Source organism: Epinephelus moara, chromosome 14 (genome assembly GCF_006386435.1).
Source record: "Epinephelus moara isolate mb chromosome 14, YSFRI_EMoa_1.0, whole genome shotgun sequence".
Taxonomy (NCBI): Eukaryota; Metazoa; Chordata; class Actinopteri; order Perciformes; family Serranidae; genus Epinephelus; species Epinephelus moara.
In genome coordinates this window covers 2,722,944-2,743,733 of record NC_065519.1, presented here as the reverse complement: position 1 = coordinate 2,743,733, position 20,790 = coordinate 2,722,944, and the positions used below count along the sequence as shown (strand labels likewise).

Genomic DNA, 20,790 nt, shown 5'->3' with positions numbered 1-20,790 from the left:
TCACCACTAGATGTCACTAAATCCCTCTAAATCTTTCACCCTGTCCCTTTAATAGCAGGTGCCAATGATTTAAAATAAATTGTGATGATGACATAAGCTGGCTTCTGTTTGAACAGAAAATCCTTAAAGTCGATGATCTCTGTAGTTTGACACAAGAAGGAAGCTCAGCAGGAGGTTGAACCCTGAAATACGGCAGTGTCGGTGTCTTGCTCTACACCCACTGAGCTCCACTGAACTTGTTCCTCCTCTCATATATAAACCTCACATCTCCTAAACCAGCTTTAAGATAGTGGTGACACTGTCCCTTACATATTACATTTCACAGATAAAAAATAAAATATCACTTTGAAAACCAAAACCATCAGCTATATCTCTTCACAACGCCCCCGAAACACATTCATATATCATTATTATCCAAATAAAACACGACTGTCTGCATTCTGCAATCATTACTGCCTCGCAAACGTCGTAAATTACTTCAAATCTCACGGCTGATTGAGTAATTTTACAGACTCGGCGGCCACTCTGCCCCACATAATTTCCAGATAAGCTGGTGAAATACCTCACAGCTAATAAACATAAAGTACATTTATCAGCACTACAGAAAACACAGCGTGACTGTCTGCGTCTGTGGGATAGGGCCCGGCTGATGTTAGGAATGAATTAGGTTGTGCAGATTAGCCGGGCTATCGGAGAGCGATCGTATTTCAGCGAGCTTATTCCAACGAGCGATTCGGCTCCGTTTCCTCCGTTTAATATATGGAGAGCATAGAATCGATAAGAGTAGAACAGCCAGCCATCAATCACGCGATGATAAGGCATGCAGAGCAGCTCTGCTTTTATGCACGTCAGACAGCAGGCGGTAATAAGAGGCTGTGTGTATGTATTTATGTGTCTGTGAGAGACAGAGAGGAAGGGAAACAGAGACAGTCGGAGTGTGACAGACAGAAAAGACAGAAGGCAACAAGGAGAAGTGAGTGTTTATGCACGTACTGCTGAACAGAGGAAAGTTACAGACTACGAAAATACCTCAAACAAAAACTATACAACATTTTCTCCAGTGAAAGACCCTTCAGCTGTGACAGCATTCATGAAAAAGAAAGCAAAACTATCTGTATATTCGTGTCCGTCTCACCTTAACGTGGTCGCGCACATGCACGCACAACGCAACATTTTTCAATGAGTCAAAGGTCCATTTATTATAGCTGGTCAAGCCACAAGCCATAATACTGTCATATTCAAAACAAAATGTCTTTTTTTATTCAAAACAACCACAAAAATACGTACTAAAATAAAACAAAATAAAATACCATTTCCATTTTGACATCAATTCAAATAAATACTCAAATAAAACAAAACCTTAAAACACCTTTCTTTTCATTTCGAACTTGGAACATGCCATTTTCATTCAATCTAGGCTCCTACTGCTGTTAAAGTATCCATAAGCGTATGCTTCAAAAGTGAAAGTAAAAAGTGCCGTCCTCACTAATAGCCAATCAGCGCATCGTTGGCATGGAGATGACAGCCCATTTGCTGACCAAACCAAAACACACAGTGAAGGAGTCAAGTGTTCAGCTTGTGGTCCACAAATAAGCGGCTCTTGCGGCTCATGGGCCGGATGCGGACTCAGGATTTCAGGTAAATAGGCTATATGGTGCTTGTTAAGGTTGCTGGCCAGTCAGTTTAGTGTGTACAGAGGCAGCATGTTTTCACTTCTAACTGCTGAGTTAAGGGTTAATTTCAACCAAACCAGAGTTGATGATTGTTGGAAAAGTGGAAAAACGAACTGAGGTGGGTTTTGTGAGTTTTATTTAGTTTCTGTCGACTTTGAACAAAGTGTGTTTTATGATAAAATGACTGTTTATTTAAATGGAGTCTGGTGGGTTTGGTGACAGTGATTTCAGGGCTGTTTCTGGTTAAACAAAAAGGATCTGACTCTTTAACACAAAGCTCTATCTCTGTAGGGATCCTTTCATAATGTTGTCAGACACTTAGAACAACAATCTGAGCCTGTCAGTGACAAAAACAAACACTGTTAGTGGACGTACATTGATGGTGTTTAGCATCAGAAACAGTTGGTTTTAGAAACCAACGTCAACAGTTGGAAGGAAACAGGATGTGATTGTCTGACCCCATTCTCCTCATGATGTAATTTCTGTGGCTTTAAAACAACATCATTCTGACTTAAGGCCCAGACACACCAAACCAACTTCAAAGAACTAGCACCGCAAAAGCTGATTGCTGCGTTGCCTCACGTCACCTGTGTCTCAGTGAAAAAGATGCACATGAATACACCACAAAGACTACAACCAACAGCCAATCAACACGTACAGTCTGTGCGTGCATGAGAGGAAATAACTCTCCACATCAGCAGACGGTGATCGTCTGTATTTTTCATTCAAAAGGGAAACCAGAGGACCCTCTTGGCGCCAGTTAGCCAGTTAGCACATTAACAACACAATCCAGCGTTGAAAGAACAGAGCATATTTACCGTACACCAGTGAACGACAACACAAACCATCAGGAAACGTTTCTGCTAAAGAGCTCAATGGATAAAGAAAAATAATCAGAACTTATGGAACACGTTAGTTTTTGTCTCACTCCCTCTGGACTTTAGCTCTTTGTTTACTTTCCTCACTTCCGTTTCTCTTCTCTTCAGAGTGACTTCATTCACTGGCAGGCTCCACCTCCACCAATTCAACATGCTGAATAAACCAAAAAAAAAGCTGCTGAGGGCAAATGAGGTACAATAGTGTGAGACACATTGCACCTACTAGGGCGGCAGATGCTTACCAGCGGGCCAACACTGACCAACGGCCGATGGTCTGCTTGGTGTATCAGGGCCTTAACAGTCATAAATTCACAAGGCTCATGTACGTATGCATTTGTTTTTCGACATTTTCTCATACAAATGATTCAGGTGTTTTTTTATGGGACAGTCTCCACATACCTGGTGAATATGATGCGATATTTTCCTACACTATTGCTTAGTAAAGACTGGCTGAACATACGATTAACAAAACTGAGACTCAAAATGCACTCTAAGAAACAGATGACTTCAAAGGACCCACAACTTTAAGATACTTCTGAGGAAGCAGAGCCTGAAATAAGTCAGTAGGGGCTTCCAGAGAAGACACATCTTTGCATTAGAAACACTCAAAGTTAAGGAAAAGTCAGTGAATCAGCTATCACAGAAGAGAACACTGCAGTTATATGACAGCCAGCACAGAGATTAACTTCCTGGCAAACACAATGTTAATCACAATATCATGAACAGCCTAAAAATTCAAATCCTGAATCACGAGGGATCTAAACATATTCTAAAGAGTAATCTTTGTTAATTTGTAACTTCAAGTCAAAAACATCACTTTAGTTTTCCAAAATAAAACTGTGACTGAGTCTAACCTGCAGATAACTAACCGTCACTAGTTTCCATAGTTTCAAACTCAAACTGTTAAATGGCGAGAGCAGCAGGTGGATTTTGGGATGTCTCAGCAGCTGTGGCCGGTGGCCTAAAAGGTTCTAACTCCCTGCTCTGATTAACATACAGACACACAGTGGGCTGCTTCAAAGCCACAGTGATCAGATTACCTGTTAGCATTAGCATATTAGCCTGGAGCACAGGGGTAGGACGGCCTCAGAAGCCTACCTAATATCATTTAGCTTTTAGCATTAGCATATTAGCGAGGTGCTAAGAGGTGTGCTGATACGGAGACATGACATTGAGGTTTGACATTGAGATCGTGTGTCGAGCTGCACTGATCAGAGGCGCGCGCACACACACATACACACGCACAGATGGGCTCGGGTTGATGAGACATGATCTGATCAAAGAGTCTTTGTAATAATGATGATCAAATTGTCTCCATTCAGACAGAGCCGAGAGAAAGTATACGGCTGTGTTCCCCAAGGTGTGTGTGTGTGTGTGTGTGTGTGTGTGTGTGTGTTTCCTCACCCCCTCTCTCTCTCTCTTTTGCTTTCTGTCTCTATTTTCCTGCACACACCTTTTATATTAAGCAATAAAACACAATTCTCCCTCTTCCCTCTTTTATTTCTGTCCCTCGTCTCACTCTTCTTCTCCTTCTTTATATTTCCCCACTCTCCTCCTTTTCTTCCTTTCACCTGGCTTCCCTCTCTTTTTTATCCACCCTCCTTGCTCTTCTTCTCTTTCTTTCATATTCAGTCCCTTTCATTCTTCACTCCATCCTCTGCTCTTCTTCCGACCTCATTTCCTCTCACATATTATTTTTCTTCCTCTCCTCCCGTCTACATATTGTCCTGTGTCTACACATACACAGATATAAACGGATATTTTAGGGGGTGTAGTGGTAGTTGATGAGGTGTGTGTGGTAGATGGGTAAGATGGGACACAGGGTTTCCCACACATTCATTTACATGGGACGGCCTGCCACGATTAAAACATCTGCCGCCATGTTTAGATTTTCTGTTTTTGGAACTGGACTGTTCATTAGGTGTGCCGTAGGAATAAAAAAAACCTTTGGTTATTATTTGTTCCACTGAAAGAGGGCACAGACGTAGCAGCAGAACAGAGACACAGTGAAAGTGAAACTTAACCACTGGTGCGTTAGGTCACAGCTGCTTCTCTCATCTACCGATCTGATCTGATCAGCTCTGATCAGATCGACTGATCAATCATTTCCCCAGTGCCTTAAACTTTGCTGCTCAGGAATAAAGAGTTCCAACTGTGCTGCATTCACTGCCCAACTAAAACCTCCCATAGCACACTGGAGAAATCTGTACTTGTCAAGTTGTTTTGGTGGTTTTTCTGACCATTAGCAGCTAGCTAAACATCAGCCCTCCAGGAGTCACTTCCTGATAGTAACACTTCAGGTTTGAAAGACGTGACTTCTGAATGTAGGCTTACCTGTAGCTAATGCTAGCTAGATCCAGACACTTCTATAATAAGACAACTTTCAAGTTACCAGAAGACCGGTTTCTCCGAATTTAACAGAATCTGGCCTCCTCCACCTGCACTCATGTAAAAAGCTAAATCTGCACTAAACTCCAGATGAGACAGCAAACAAGCCACATTCCAAACTGTCAAAGAAACAGAGCTTTACTGGGATTATTAACTGCACTGTAATATCTGTCTGGATCCTTCCTGACAAGATGATGACTGTGATCAACAGTTTTATAGTTTGTCTACCAAAAGACGACAAGATATCCTGTTTTCCAGTTATTCAGACAAGCGGATCCCAACTGGAAGGTTGCTGTCTAAAAGTGGGTGGCAGGTTCATTTTGAATAAACTGCAAGTGACTCACAACGTGCAAAGTACATGCGGACGGGCAGCGAGTGAGAACAAAAATATGGATTTTTATTTGTCAGAATAAAACAAAAGATGTGCAGTATCTGTGTAATATTTTGACAGTTCCTTTTATTTTGAAAGTCAGTGACACAAGTGTAACCTTTGACCCCGACGTGGAGGACTCCAGCCATGAAACTTTGCAGCCCGAGGATGAGGTGGCAGCCTACATGGAGTTCAAGACACCCGAGGAGGATCCTTTGGAGGTTTGATGGTGGTGGAAGGAGCATGCTAACATGTTTCCTAACCTGGCAGTGATTGAATGTTTTCACCATCCAGTCAAAGAGACGTCTCCTCCGCTGTATTTGGAATTCAAGAACGGAGAACCCAACAGGTGTGGGTGGGCGTGGCTTTGATTTTGACATAATGACGGGTAACAGGTACAGCGTTTTCAAAAATGGACCTGTGCAGGACTCTGATTTGAACTAATGACTAAGGAGAAATCTGGACCCCTATCTTTACCAGTTGGGAAACACTGGTTCTGACGTTTCTGTACGTTTTCACAGATAATCTGCATCTTCAGATTTCGTCAGTTTAGCATGGAGGTCGTCTAAGACCCTCTCACACCTCTTTATCTCTCCCTCTCTGTCTCTCCCCTCATGTTGCCACCAATAGTGTGTTGATGCTGGTAATGGGATTCAAAGGCCTGGATCGCCCATCAGACCCAATCAATAGGCCTTTCATTGGCCGCCATCTCTCAGCGCCTTACAAAGAGCAGCCTGTGTGTGTGTGTGTGTGTGTGTGTGTGTGTGTGTGTGTGTTAGCATCCTCTCGCCTCACTGATCTCCCCGGGGTTCCGGAAAGACCTGTGCTTATTCGCTCCACGCGCCCTAAAACACACATATAGACACACACATACACACACACACACATAGAAATATACACGCACACACACGCCAGCTGGACCAAATATTCAATTGGGAGAGCAGCTCCACTCCACCCACTGCTGCCCTGGAGCTGTGTGTGTTTGTGTGTGTTAGAGAAAGCAATATAGAGAAAGAGAGAGAGTAACAGAGTGTGCGAGTGTGTGAGAGAGAAAGAAATAAAAAAAACAAAAGAAAGAGACAGAGAGAGGGAAAGAGAGAAAAACAAAAAACAGGAATGAGAGAAAGAAAAATAAACCCTTAAAATTACATTTGTATAAACCCCTTTTCCTAACTAAGGAATGATTAAAGGATAAATCTGGTGAAATACGTTATTCTTACAAATCGCATGACTAAGAATTATCTACCAACCAGTGTAGTGTGTGTCTATAACCTGAAACACAACTCTGTACCATTGAGCTTCACTGTGTCACTAGATGACACGTTCCTTCATCACCATGAACACACACACTGCAGTTTAATTTGACTGAGTCCCACATACACCGTCCTGTTGACACTTATACTCACTAGAGCACCAAATGTGGATTAATACGCCGCTGAAAATAGTCCCCTATTTTTCCTCTACAGAGAAGAAACTCAGCTGTAGCTTGAGATGCATGAAGAAGCTGAGTTAAACAACATCTCAACGTGTGGCTCATCTGTTCTTTACACCTGTGTTCATTTCATTGACAAAACTATGTTCATTTTCTTCCAGGACAAAAACGAGACGATGACGAGCTACAAATAGATCTTGATAATAAAAACTAAGACAAAATCTATGTTTCATTTTCACTGACGAGACGAGACATGAAAATGTTATTGGCAGACGATTGGACATTGAAAGCTGAGAACGGCCGTGCTTGTAATTATCTTCAGATGCAGCATGAGGAACAGGCTGGTAAACTCCAGTAAATAGTCTGCACCATGATGTTCCGCTAGCCAGCAGAGACAGTCAGAGTGGAGCAGCGTCAGCCGTTGGTGCGAGTTGTGAGCTGTAATTCAGCAGTAAATTATCAGCCATGTGTGTCTGACTGTGGATGGTGGAGCTGCTGAATGGATTCGTGGAGTTTGTTAGCTGCAGCGGTGGCTGTTAGCAGCTAGCTCTGCTTGTTTATCGCTGAACGGCAGTGGAGCAAGCGGCCACCGGCCACCAAACTTCAGATCAGTTGATCCCCATAAGACTGCACCCAAATCCGGACTGTCTCGAGAAGGTTTGTGGGTTGATGGTGTTTGACAGGCAGGTAGGAGGCTCAGTTATCTGAGAGTGTAGCTGTGTTGTAAGTAAACAATCTGAACTCAGATCAGTTTTCTCTGACAGAGATGAAAGTTTAGTTTGAATCACCAACTCTGTGAGAGGACACCAGTTTAAACCTCCAGACTAACATGTTGCACATGAAGAGAGAAGTTATGTTTCTGCTTCTTAACAGTCACATGGATAAGTCAGAGTTTACAATGAACCTGGGGACAAATCCTAGTTGGCTCACATTAGTTATTTGTTGAGAGCAGAAATACAGAGATGTTGAGCTTTTCAAATGATGATCAGTAAGTGTCTGCTCGTAAATCAGCCCTTAAACCTGTCACACACTGCTGGAGACATGACACACACATTATTTTATACAACCTGTCACCTTGATTCTAATTTCTGAGACATGAATCAGCCTCACTGAACTAGTTTAAAGATTAAAAAAATATATAGAAAACATCAGGACTAAACACTGACTAAAACGATTTGATTTTTTGTCGACTAAAACTATGAAGGATAAAAATGAGTACAGTGTGAGTAAAACTAACAAGAATTTTCGTCTCAAGACTAAATGGAAAATAGCTGTAATAACACTGCTTTACACCTGATTTAACAGTTGTTTTTCTTTATTCGGACAAGTCTTTAGAGACAGATTAGGACATTGTCGGGGTTATGGACGTTTCATTTGTTGCCACAAAGACCAGACTTCAAAACCACGCAAAGACAAACAGAGCAAGGGGGAGGAGGAGCCTCCGAAAGACAAACAGAAATTAGGATATTTACATATTTTAATTTAGCAGGCACTTTGTGAGCTTTGGTTAAGTTCAGGGAAAGACTGTGGTCTTAGTTAAATACTGAAAGAGTCAACAATGGTTTGAAGCATGAGACGTGTTAACTTATCAAAACTACAATATTTCCCCCAACCCTTCGCCAAAGTGTTTTAGTCGCCCAAACCTAACAACACATGGGACTCAGGATGTGAACCCCACTGTCCAACTCGTCCTCCTTGTGAATTCTACAGGACAAAAATGTCAAAGTGCCAGAACGGGAGCAGCAGTGCCAGTGATCATAATCGAGTCAGAGGTTAAATTTCCTCAGAAATGTCTTCAGCAGAGCAGATGAGTCAAATGTAAACAGAGAGATATAAGACAGAGAGAAGCAGAGACAGATATGGAGACAGACAAAGAGAAAACCTGCCTCTCTGCAGCAATCAACAAAACACACACACACAATTATACAGCCAAGCAGACACTTATAACTACAAAGTGTAAGTGTGACTATCGACGCAGACACACAAACACAGAGTCAGTTAGCTAACACGCTATCAACAGCGCAGCAGTTCAAAGTCCTATTAGCGATGCTTTTTCATCCTCGTGTGCTTTATTTAACGAGACGCGCCAATTAAGAGCCCGGAATTCTAATTGAAGCTAACCGCCGCTAACGTTAGCACTGCTGGCACCCACAACAAAGTCAACACGTGTAAACAAACCAACAAACAAACACACACACAGCAGAAATAAATATCTGGATAAGACAACTCAGTGTGTGTGTGTGTGTGTGTGTGTGTGTGTGTGTGGATCCGTGTGCATGATGCTGTTCTTCAGGGACGGATATGGAGATGCTGATTTGGAAATCTGTCTAGGAACATGCAAATGTATGCAAATAGCACCTCTGTGTGTGTGTGTGCGTGTGTGTGTGTGTGCGCGCGCGCGCATGTGTGTGTGTGCAGCTAAAACACATGCCTACTGTTGTGCATATATGTTTGCATTTGCACGCTTCTATGCAAATACAATCTGTTTGTTTGTCTTAGTGTAAGAAAGAGTGTGTGTGTGTGTGTGTGTGTGTGTGTGTGTGTGTGTGTGCGTGTACACACCAAGCATTGTGCATCAGTTGGTTTCTACATTCACATGTGATGTCTGTGTGTGTTCATGTCTCATTTCCTTGTACTCTTGAATGCATTTTTGATGAGTGCTTCTGTGTGTGTGTGCGTGTGTGTGTGTGTGTGTGTGTGTGTGTGCATGTGTGAAGCCCATATGTTTGCCATAAAGAGTGTGAGTAATCGCCAAAGTGCTTCTCATCCGTGTGTGTGTGTGTGTTCACACACTCAGTGATCTATAGGCGGCGGGTTGTTTTAGAGGATGTGTGTATAAATTAAAGAAACACGAGGAGAGTTATTTGATTTTTTTCTATTTAGCAGAATAAATAAATGAAGACAGAGAGATAAAAAAGAGACAAAAAAGCCAAGAAGAAAAAAGAAAAAGAGGAGAGCAGATGGTGAGAAAATAACAAACAGATAAAATGGCAGCAGAAAGAAAGAAAGAAAGAAAGAAAGAAAGAAAGGATGAGAGGAGACGGTGAAACAGACGGAGGAAGAGAAAGAGACGCAGATGAAAACAAATTGGAACAAAAAAAGAGGAATCAGGATAAAAGCAGTGAAGATGAAATGGGAGTTGGTCTGTGTTCATCCCTCAGCTCACTGTTATTTTCCCATCATGCCTCTCTCTCTCACATCATCGCTCTGTGGCTGCAGGATGCAGTAACTGCTGACCTTTGACCTTCACAGGAAAGATCTGCACCTCCCTGTTAACCTCAGTACTTTCTACTTTTCTAATCCTTCTCTTTATCTCAGAGGCAAATATTGTTCTTCTGACTCCACTACATGTATTTACTTTGCAGATTTAGATTAATACAAAATGTAAATCAACCAGTATGTTATAGTATATAATTCATATTACATTTGTTTCACAGACATGAGGAGCGTCTTCATTCTTTTATCTTTTGTATCGTCACTATATGTATTCCTGTATACTTGTTCTTGGCTCTGTGTGCACTGAGAGCTGCTGTGTCCTCATACTTGGACAATAAAGGTGAAGCTCCTTCCTCACTAAATAAAAAACACACAAACACCTACTAACAGCAGGAAATACGGCTGGGTGATAAAAAATAAAAAATATATTGTGATACACGATATATAGCTCGATATTTTGAAATCTCCTCTAAACTACCGCAGATCAGTAAAATACAAAATTAATTAATAAACTACAGTTACAATAAAGTGAATTAAAGTACTGTTGTAATAAATTGACATAATAAAGATAAATGAAGTACTCTTTTCATAGATAAAGTACTGTCATAATAAAGTTAACTGAATTAAAATAAAGTATTGTTATAATGAAATAAATCAAAGCAGAACCACTGGTGCTTTTATTTTGAACTAGAAGTGTCTGGTCAACAGTCAGCTGTTAGTAGTTAACGGAAAGTTAAACTGTTACAGCGACACCATTAAACGGGGGTTTATAGAACGGGGTCCCAACTCCAATGCTGTATCCTGGTCTCTTCATACATCCATGACTGTCCTGTTGCTCAAATTACAGACCGTACTTCTGTATTTTTACATGCTGCCACTCATGCTGCCACCGTAGACACACAGAGAAAAGAAGCAGAGCAAGGGACAGTCCCGCCCCTTTCTCTCTCTCAAACTCGGACCAAACTCAGATCAAACAGCAAAACAAGGCAGTGCTGATCACATATATAAATCAAGATTGTATGACTGCGCTGCCTGTTTCTTACCTAAAATGTTTTACAAACATATTTTTGTGTTGTGTTTAGCTGTAATAGTGAGAATCTTTGTTGTTAGTTAGTTTTGTTGTCTGTTCCTAGCTCACAGTAAGAAAGCTTTTATGTGCTCGGCTCCTCTCAGTCAGAATAACCTGCAAAAAGAGCTGAAGCTACATGAACAGTTCTCTCCGCCTGATTGTAAAGCTCTCATAAGTACAAGGATGAACGAGTCAGTTGGTTCTTGTCATTGTGTGTAGGTGTTCTAATATTTCTACATGTTACTGTGAATATTTCATGTTTTTGTATTGTGTTGTTTTTTGGCTGTAACTTTCTGTGTGCTGCTGTCTTTGCCAGGTCTCCCTTGTAAAAGAGACTGTTGATCTCAACAAGACTTACCTGGTCAAATATGGGTTAAATTAAAAAACAAATAAATACATTTGTACGCAGGAAGTGGGCCCCATACTGTTTCCTGCACATTGAAAACAGATCAAATGCTAAAACTAAGCAGCGCTGATTAAATATAAACTGATATTCTGTCACTGAGTTGATTATTTCTCGCCTCAAATTGTTTCGGGAACATGTTTTAGCTTACTGTTTAACTGTAATATAAGATCATCGGCTGCCACTGATCTGGACGTGTTCGTATTAATTTTAATTTTAATTTATATACTTTGCAGTATATAATACTATATACTTTATTAATCCCCCTGAGTGGAAATTCAATTTTTTCACTCCGTTGTCATTAACACACAGGTCGGAAATACACACACATGCACAAACAGGACCTATACATACACAAAGTGGAGAGATGTCATGGCCTTATGTCAGCCACCAGCGGGAGCATTAATTGGTCTGGTGCGGCGCAGTGCATTCTGGTAGTTGTAGGTTTTCTCTCTCTTTAGCAAAAAAATAGTCCTTTGTCTCTGATTTATTTGGTTCAGTTTGGTCCAATTTCAAAAGTATTTGCATCTTTCTGCTGCAGAGACGTCCGAGTTTTATTAAAAGGCCATCTTTCTATCAGTGAAGTACCTCTTTAGATAGGGTCCATGTTCAAACAGGTGAGAGTGGCAGGTGAGGTGTGTGTGTTTGTGTGCGTTTGTGTGTGGGCATTTCCATATGCATGTATGCAAATATGTGCTCATACATCTGTGTGTGTGTAATTAACATGTGATTGTAGCACTCGTACATTTATACCTGAATGTATATGAGCTTTGAATGTGTGTGTGTGTGTGTGTGTGTGTGTGTGTGTGCTGTTGTCTTGGTGTCTGTTTTTTCAGATGTTTACAGAGTGAGGACATTTTGTCCAGCGGGCTGCTTGAGGGTTGAGACTTGGTTTTAAGTTTGGTGTAAGAATCGGGTAAAGGTTTCTGTGAGGTGTTCAGGGACTGTGTTATGTAAATGAGGGTCCTCGTAAGTATAAAACAACATTAGTGTGTGTGTGTTCTCACCAGGTGTGTGTCCAGGTACACCCTCAGGCTGTCCAGATCCTGTCTGGGCTGCGTCCAGTTTTCGGTGCTGTCCAGCGCCTCCTGCAGCCACGAGATGAACCCGTCCAACTGCTGCACGAAACACTGGGGACCAGAGAGGCACAGGGACACGAACAGAGGCAGGATTTAGAAAATTTAAAAAATATATAATATAATAGCAGCATGAATAAACACCGCTGTCCAGAGCCTGCTGGAGTCACATCAAAACAACACAACACATACAGGAAACACTGCCGAGGACGGAGAGAATGATGGAAAGCGTAAAAAAGAAAAGAATACAGTTGGAGAGTCGAAAGAAGAACAAGGTGAGAAAGAAATCCAACAGGTAACGGCATTCAACAGGAAGAGAAACAGAGCAACAGATTGGAAGGAGGAGAGGATGAGAGAAGAATAAAAACAGAGGAGAGGAGCGGCTGGACGGTGTTTCAGAGCTGATTCCAGATGAATTAATTCAAGGACGGAAAGAGAACAAAAACGAGACCCGCAGGACGTAACAGGTAAACACACATTAGGATAAATACAGAGGGAAGAGGAGAAAGAAAGACGGAGCCAGAGATAGCAGGGAGGGAAATAACGGAGGAGAGGGAAAGATGGAGGAAGAGAAACAGAGAGTGGAGGGGCAGAATAAAAAAGAGAAGAGACTGAAAAATGGATGATGAAAGACGAGAGTGAAAGAAAAAAATACAAGAGGCAGGGAGGGAAAATGTTTAGAGACAAATCCCAGAAAGAAACAGAGAAATATAAATACAAAAGGAAAAGAGGAGGAAAGAAAAGGTGGTAAGAGACAGAAAAAGAACAACAAAAAAAGAAAAACAAGAGGATGAGACGAGAGAGCAAACACTGTAGAATAAAAACGGAGAAAGAAACTGATGCAAAGGAACAAGATGAAAAATACAAGAATAAGAAAACAGGACTGAGGGACAGAAAGAAAGAAAGAAGGAGACAGGCGGATAAAGAGAGACACTGGGATGAAGAGGTGAAACCAGAATGAGAAAGAAAGAGATACAGAGGCAGATAGAGTGGTATAAATGACACTGGAGAGTTGACCATGTATGTCTCCATCACTGGAAGGTTGCCCTTCGTAAGAGCACGCAGACAGACGGACAGAGAAGAAGAAGGAGAGAGGAAAAACAACGGAGGGAGAGAAGAAGAGCGCTCGTTGCTTGGTGGACAGCTACTGCCATCTGCTGGCTGAGAGGGGGACAGATGAAGAGATGGAGCTCAGAGCTGAGACTTACTGACTCAAAGACGCACAGAGACAAATTTTAAATCATATTTAACTGTAAAAGAGCAACACGTGAGCTAAACATCCTGATTTCTGTCTTTTCTGCTTGATGTAAAATGTTGAAAGAGCAGTAAAAGATCAGCAGTGAAAAAGTATCCGATTCCAGTATTGATTTCTGCCGTTAAATCCACTTCACTCCTGACGAGGAGCAGAGGAGACGGCTTAAAGGAGGAGTTTAGAGCTTCAGTCATGAAGGAGAGATGGAGGTGAAGAGGAGGGAAAGAAAGAGGAGTTTAAACTGTCATTCTTAAAAGGAGGTGTTAACACTTGAGAGAGATGATCAGACAAAGGAGAAGAAGTGATTTTAAGATAAAACAAAAGAGGAAAGAAAGATTTAAGACCTTTAATATGAGCAGCAGGTTTTGTTTCTGCTCAGTCTGTTAAATTATTCACCTTTAAACTAACAAAAGAGACAACCAGTGTTTCCTTCTGTCCTGCGAAGCTAAACCTGCTGATCACTGCTTTAAATGTGAACGCCAAAAATGTAAAAACAAGACATTATTGTTTTAGCAGCAGTTCACATTGGAGTCCTGTCCTCATGATGGAGTTTCAAGATTTATTATAAGGTGCAACATGGACGTAAAAAAGCTCTAGTGTTACTGAAAGGTGGATCTTTTGGAGGGTTGATATCAATCTGTTTACAGTATTTGTTTTTCGAATGCAAGTAACCATATTAGCAGACTCATTAGACTATTCATCTCTCTGCGCCTCTGTCGTAAAAACTACAAGAATAAAATATGAAACTTCTCTTAAAGGAAACAATTTTAGTGAATATATCTGCAAAACTTTAACAGACAAAGAGTTTCATTTACTTTGCCTAAAATATCCACCGCTCATTGAAATTAAAGCTGTGATTAATATTTTTATGGTCATGAAAGGCAGTGACAAACGAGCATCGTCCATAACCATAAAGACATGAGTCCTGCTGTAAAAATCACCGTCACAAACATGAGTTATTTGATCGTTTCCTGATCAGCCGCCTGAAAAACTACTGGGTTGACTTCAGGGACAGACTGTGGTCGTGGCTGAGAGAAACCAAAGTCAACAAGTCTCTGGTGTCAAAGTCACACACTTTGGTGACCCGTCCAAGTTATGTTTCCCACTGCCAGACATAGGTACAGTTTGTTTTCGGATTAAAACGTACGATATGTAGTTTTCTACTGCTGGCGGTCTCTAAATCAAACCAGTAACAAAAGATGAAGCAATTCCTTCAGTGTTAATTGGTCAGAGAGGTTTTTTTCCAGGAGCTGAATTATCTGTAAAGGTATTTTCCAAAACAAATACACCAGCTGATTTAAACTGGTAAAAGCACTGAGTAAAGCAGTTTCATGTCAAAAATCTGTGTTTCTTCAGTGCTGTTCAGCACAGCAAAGACTGGAGACAAGCTGTCGCTAATGTTTGCTCAGCTTGTTTCTCAGGTAACTTCAGAATCTTTCATGTGGTTAAAACATAAAGTTAAAAACAACCAAGATCTAAAAGTGTATTGTAAAAATTTGGCTTTAAACTGGAAGAACGGTAAAGTTATGAAAGCTTCTGGCAGACAACACAAAGGTATCTTGTACCTTGTATGTATCTGTGTCTTGTAAATGCACAACTCAAAAAACATGTAACACTGGTCCAAACGTTATGAGACATTTAAATGTGGAAATGTTACCTAATATATTGTTAAACAAATGGGACGACAGTCAAGTCTCATACTGAATGTAAATATTAGAGAGCTGACAATAAGGCGTAGCTCCAATTTCATTTCAAAATGAGAAGAAATGAGTTTGCAAATTTAATGTATTGAACAAATAAAAAAGAGGAAACATTTGTTGTCACTCCAAAAATCATTGCATCATATTAAATCAAACTATACATGTCCGACAAAGTCAGAAGACTGAGCTAAAACATGTACTTGTTGATTTGTACTTGTTTAATTAAATCTATTCTGCATCTTGTATGAGCCGTTTATGAACCTTTGAATTAAAATAAACTAGAATCACCACCCTGTGGTTGTATGACTCCGCTCACCAGCCCAGTGTCTCTGACAGTCTCCATCCATGTCAGTGAAAACATGGATGCTTCACACACAGAAGATCTATACAATCAGCACAGTGTCAAGATTAGAGTCACCAATTCAGTATCTGACCAAATGTCTCCCCTTCTGTTCCTGAGATATGACGTTAAAACATGATGATGTCACAGTCAAGCTGACCTTTGACCTTTTGACCTAGTGCATAAATTCTTGAGTTACGGACAAAAACATGTTTTGTGAGGTCACAGTGACCTTGACCGTTGACTCCTAAATTCTAATCAGTTCATTCTTGAGTTTAATTAGACGCTTGTGCAAAATTTAAAGAAATTCCCTCAAAGTGTTCTTGAGAGTCACGAAACGAGATGGTCACAAGGTCACAGCGACCATAACCTTTGACCAGGGTTGGAAATCAGCACCAGCCCCTAGCCAAATGCTAGTATAACATGCAAGTGGCTGCCGGATTTTCTTCACTAACCAGCCAAAAAACACAACGGTAATCTATTGAGTGGCTGGTAAATTTCGGAATCCACCAGCCACAGTGGCTGACAGGCAAAACAGTTTATTTCTAACCCTGCCTTTGACCACAAAAATCTAATGGGTCCGTCATTGGATCAGAGTTGATGTTTGTGCCAAAAAAAAAGTTCCTTAAAGCATTCTTGAGATATTCTTCTCACAAGAATGATTTGGATGAGGTCACAGTGACCTTGACCTTTGACCACCTAAATCTAATTGTTTTATTGTTGAGTCCAACTGGACATTTGTGCCAAATTTAAAGAAATTGCCCCAAGAATGACTTGGATGATGGGGCCATTGTTTAGTCCAAGTAGATGTTTGTGCAAAATTAGAAGATATCCCCTTAAGGCGTTCTTGAGATAACCCTTTCGCAAGAATGAGACAGACAGGGTCACAGTAACCATTACCTATGACCTTTGACCACCAAAACCTAATCATTTTATTGTTGAGTCCAAGTGGCTGTTTGTGCCAAATTTGAAGAAAATCCCTCAGGGAGTTCTTGAGATATCCTGTTCACAAGAATGACTTGGATGAGGTCACACTGACCTTGACCTTTGACCACCAAAATCTAATTGGTTCATCATCACTGTATCCAAGTGGATGTTTGCGCCAAATCTGAAGACATTCCCTGGAGCATTCCTGACACATCGCATTCAAGAGAATGAGACGGACAGACAATTGAAAACCTGATGCCTCAGTCCACGGCTACATAATAAAAAGTATCTGTCTGTTGTATATTCCACCAGTCTGTGGGTTCAGTCGGCGCTCTGCAGGCGGAGACGCCTCCACAGAGAAAACAAACCACACAAAGGTCAGCGCAGAGCTGCAACCTGAAGTTTATGTAGTCTGGATACCATCCAGCTCCAAAGAGCGCACGAGCAACACAAAGAGACACAGGGAGGTAATTTACATAAAACTGAAGACATACAGCAACGTGAGCGCCGAAATTCATTGTTTCCAGTCAGACCTGAAACATCTGGTGTGAATAACAAGTGTAACTGTGACTGCAGATCATCAAGAAGACAATCCTAATATTTTATACATCCAGCCTTGTTTCATATCTTTCACTGAGAGCTATCTAGAAAACTAATGGCAGAGTGAAGGAGGCTGCGGAGAAGAAGGTAAATCTGATGGAAATTACTTGCCACATGTGTGCATCCATCCTTTCACCTCGCCGACAAATCGCTGTATCGAATCTTACGTGTGTGTGTGTGTGTGTGTCTTCATATGGGGATAGGTGTGTCTGCTCGCCTGTAATGATGAAACGTGTGTTTGTGCACACCTTATATGCTTCAGTGGTGTCTATGTGTTTGTGTACAGTTATAAAGTGTGTGTGGGTGTGTGTGCGTGTGTGTGTGTGATAGAAACCTTGACCGATTGAGCGGCAGTATGTTAATTACAACCGTGACCCTTAAAAAAATGAAGAAAAAAAAAAACATCGATATGATTCCGTCCATCTCTCCGCCGCTCGTTATGGAAGAGAGATGGAAATCAAAAGTATTGATGAGACGAGAGGAGGAGGAGGAAGGGGAGGAAGAGAGGAGGAGAGGTGAAGAGAGCCAAGGGAAGGAGATTAAGGTAAGGGAAGGAAAGATGAGAGGAGATGGGACCAGAGGAAAGGAAAGATGACTAGAGGAAAGGAAAGGAAAGGAAAGGAAAGGAAAGGAAAGGAAAGAGCACTAAGGATGAAGGAGTGAAGGAGGAGAGGAACAGACTGAGATAAAATGAGAAAAGTGGCGAGGAGTCTGAGGACGTGAGATGAGGAGGTTAAACATGAGAAGAGGAGAAACGCTGTGAATTAGAGAGAGAAAGAGGAGAGAGGAGGAGGAAGAGGATGTGGGCGTGATCAGCGGCGTTGGTTTGGATATCGACCAGCATGCACTGGGGCTGCTTATGGCTGCTTTGATGTCTCTAAACCAGTGAGGCTCCTGAGGGGCAGAAAGGCCTGCTGGGAGCTGAAACGCCTGATCTGATCCTCTGCCGCCTGGATAACCGCTCTGATATCTGCTTCATCTCTTCCTCCTGTGGTTCGCCTCTTCACCGCCGGATAATTACCGTTCAGCTGACGGGGCTTTCTGAAGGACGATGCTGATCGGTTCGGACTCAAACTCCCGACAGACGATGTTCTGCCTCCATGATTAATATGTTACAGGCGAGAGGTCGGATTCTCGTGCGCCGAGAGTACGAGACAAACACAATATAAAGACAGAACTGCTGCTGGAGTGCGAGCAGCAACGTGTGCTCATAATTTTATAATATTACAACTTCATTATTTCATATCATGGGGAGGGGGGGGTACCTTGAAATACTTCAGTGTAGAGCCTCACCGGTGAAGCAGCCAGGCGAATATAAAGGGTCAATATGACGACTGTTTATATATGTTATCGGCTGATATGTCACTCTAAGATTTTTACAATTATTGATATCAGCCTCAAAAATTCATTCAGTCAGTAGTAGAAAACAACTAAGTACAGTTACTTAAATACTGTACTGAGGCACAATAGTGAGATTTGTGCACAGACATGACATGACATTACAAGACAAGACATGACAAGACGACAACATAAGATAACACAAGACATGACATGACAAGACATGACATGACATTACAAGACAAGATAACACAAGACATGACATGACAAGACATGACATGACATTACAAGACAAGACATGACAAGACGACAAGATAACACAAGACATGACATGACAAGACATGACATGACATTACAAGACAAGACAAGACAAGACGACAAGATAACACGAGACAAGACAAGATAACACAAGACAAGACATGACACGACACGACAAGACATGACAAGACGACAAGATAACACAAGACAAGATAACACAAGACATGACATGATATGACATTACATGAAAAGACAAGACATGACAAGACGACAACATAAGATAACAAGACAAGATAACACAAGACATGACAAGACAAGACAAGACATGACATGACATGACATGACAAGACAACACAAGACAAGACATGACAAGACAACACAAGACATGACAAGACATGACAAGACATGACATAACATGACAAGACGACAACATAAGATAACAAGACAAGATAACACAAGACAAGACATGACAAGACAAGATAACACAAGACATGACAAGACATGACATGACATGACAAGAGATAAGTTAATTCTTTATTCGTCCCACAGCAGGGACATTTCCAACATTAGAGCAGCAGAGGGACGGAGTGCAAACAGGAAGCATCAGTAGAAAAAAACATAAATCAATATATAAGCAATATGTAAGTACATATCAACAGTCTGAATAACTGATTTCACATTATTGACCGACGGATGTTTTTCAATTTAATTTTAAATTGAATTCTACTTTCACTACATTTTGGAGGCAAATATTGTGCTTTTTATTGAACTACATTTATTTAATAACTAATGTTACTTCACAGAATCAGATGATTAAAACAATATCTTAATCAATAAATAAATTCTTCTATATTATTAAAGATTATTATTGATGAATCTACCCAGGCGTGTATACAGTAACTAAAATTAGGTCCACCTTTACCAGCTGCAACACTAAAGTGATGAACACATTAATGCATCAATAATTATAATCCAATAAAAAATATATACTAAATATATACAATGACTCGTACTTTTGGTACTTAAAGTATAATTTGATGCTAATACTTTTGTAGTTTTACTTAAAGCTCTAGTGTGTAGGATTCAGGGTCATATATTGGTGAAATAAGGAAATAAATTATAATGAGTGTGTTTTCTTTAGTGTATAATCAGCTGAAAATAAGAATTGTGTTTTTGTTACCTCAGAATGAGACGTTTATATCTACACAGGGCTATGTTTCTACAGTAGCCCAGAACGGACAAACCAAACACTGGCTTTAAATGAGGACATTCACGTTTTCACGTCGACCACTGTGGTTAGGAGCCCCTTGACAATGAGCAGCGTCGGGTAAACACTGATTTTTTTTTTTTTTTTTTTTTTTAAGTGAAGCTTTATTCAGTGTTTTTACTAGTTTGAGATTCCCCTTAAAGTCTGAGTTAAGGCTTCCTTAAAATAAAAAACACAACACCCTTAAGTCTTTTCCTTAAGGTTTTCTTAAAATGTTCACTTCAGTATTTAAGGTTTACTCTATATCTTGGTCTTATACTTAAGAAATCCCTTAAAGTTGGTTGAACAGTTGCACAAATAACCTTAAGTTAAGATTTTCCTTAATTTCCAAGTAAAGGCTTCTTTAAAATAAAAATTTTAAAGGAAGGAAGGAATTCTAACGAGAAGAAGTTTCAGCTGGTTGAAATCTGCAATTCATTGCTAGACACCACTAAATCCCCCTAAACCTTACACACTTCTCCTAAAAGTATATTTTAATGCTAATATTTCTGTACTTTTACTTAATTACATGGTTGAATGCAGGACCTTGGACAGTGTAATTCTGCACTGTGGTACTGTTACTTTTATAAAAGATCTTAAAATATGTAGCTGTTTGTCATGATG

The 20,790-nt window shown here is 40.7% G+C and overlaps 1 protein-coding gene across 1 annotated transcript in view; it reads right to left on the bottom strand.

The window, feature by feature from the left end:
- The window catches only part of akap6 (A kinase (PRKA) anchor protein 6), a 286,320-nt gene that overhangs the window by 186,617 nt on the left and 78,913 nt on the right, over window positions 1–20,790 (bottom strand). Inside the window, exon 11 of the mRNA XM_050062199.1 lies at window positions 12,437–12,559. Within this exon, the coding sequence (XP_049918156.1) occupies window positions 12,437–12,559 (123 nt within the window). The remainder of the gene's footprint in view (window positions 1–12,436; window positions 12,560–20,790) is intronic.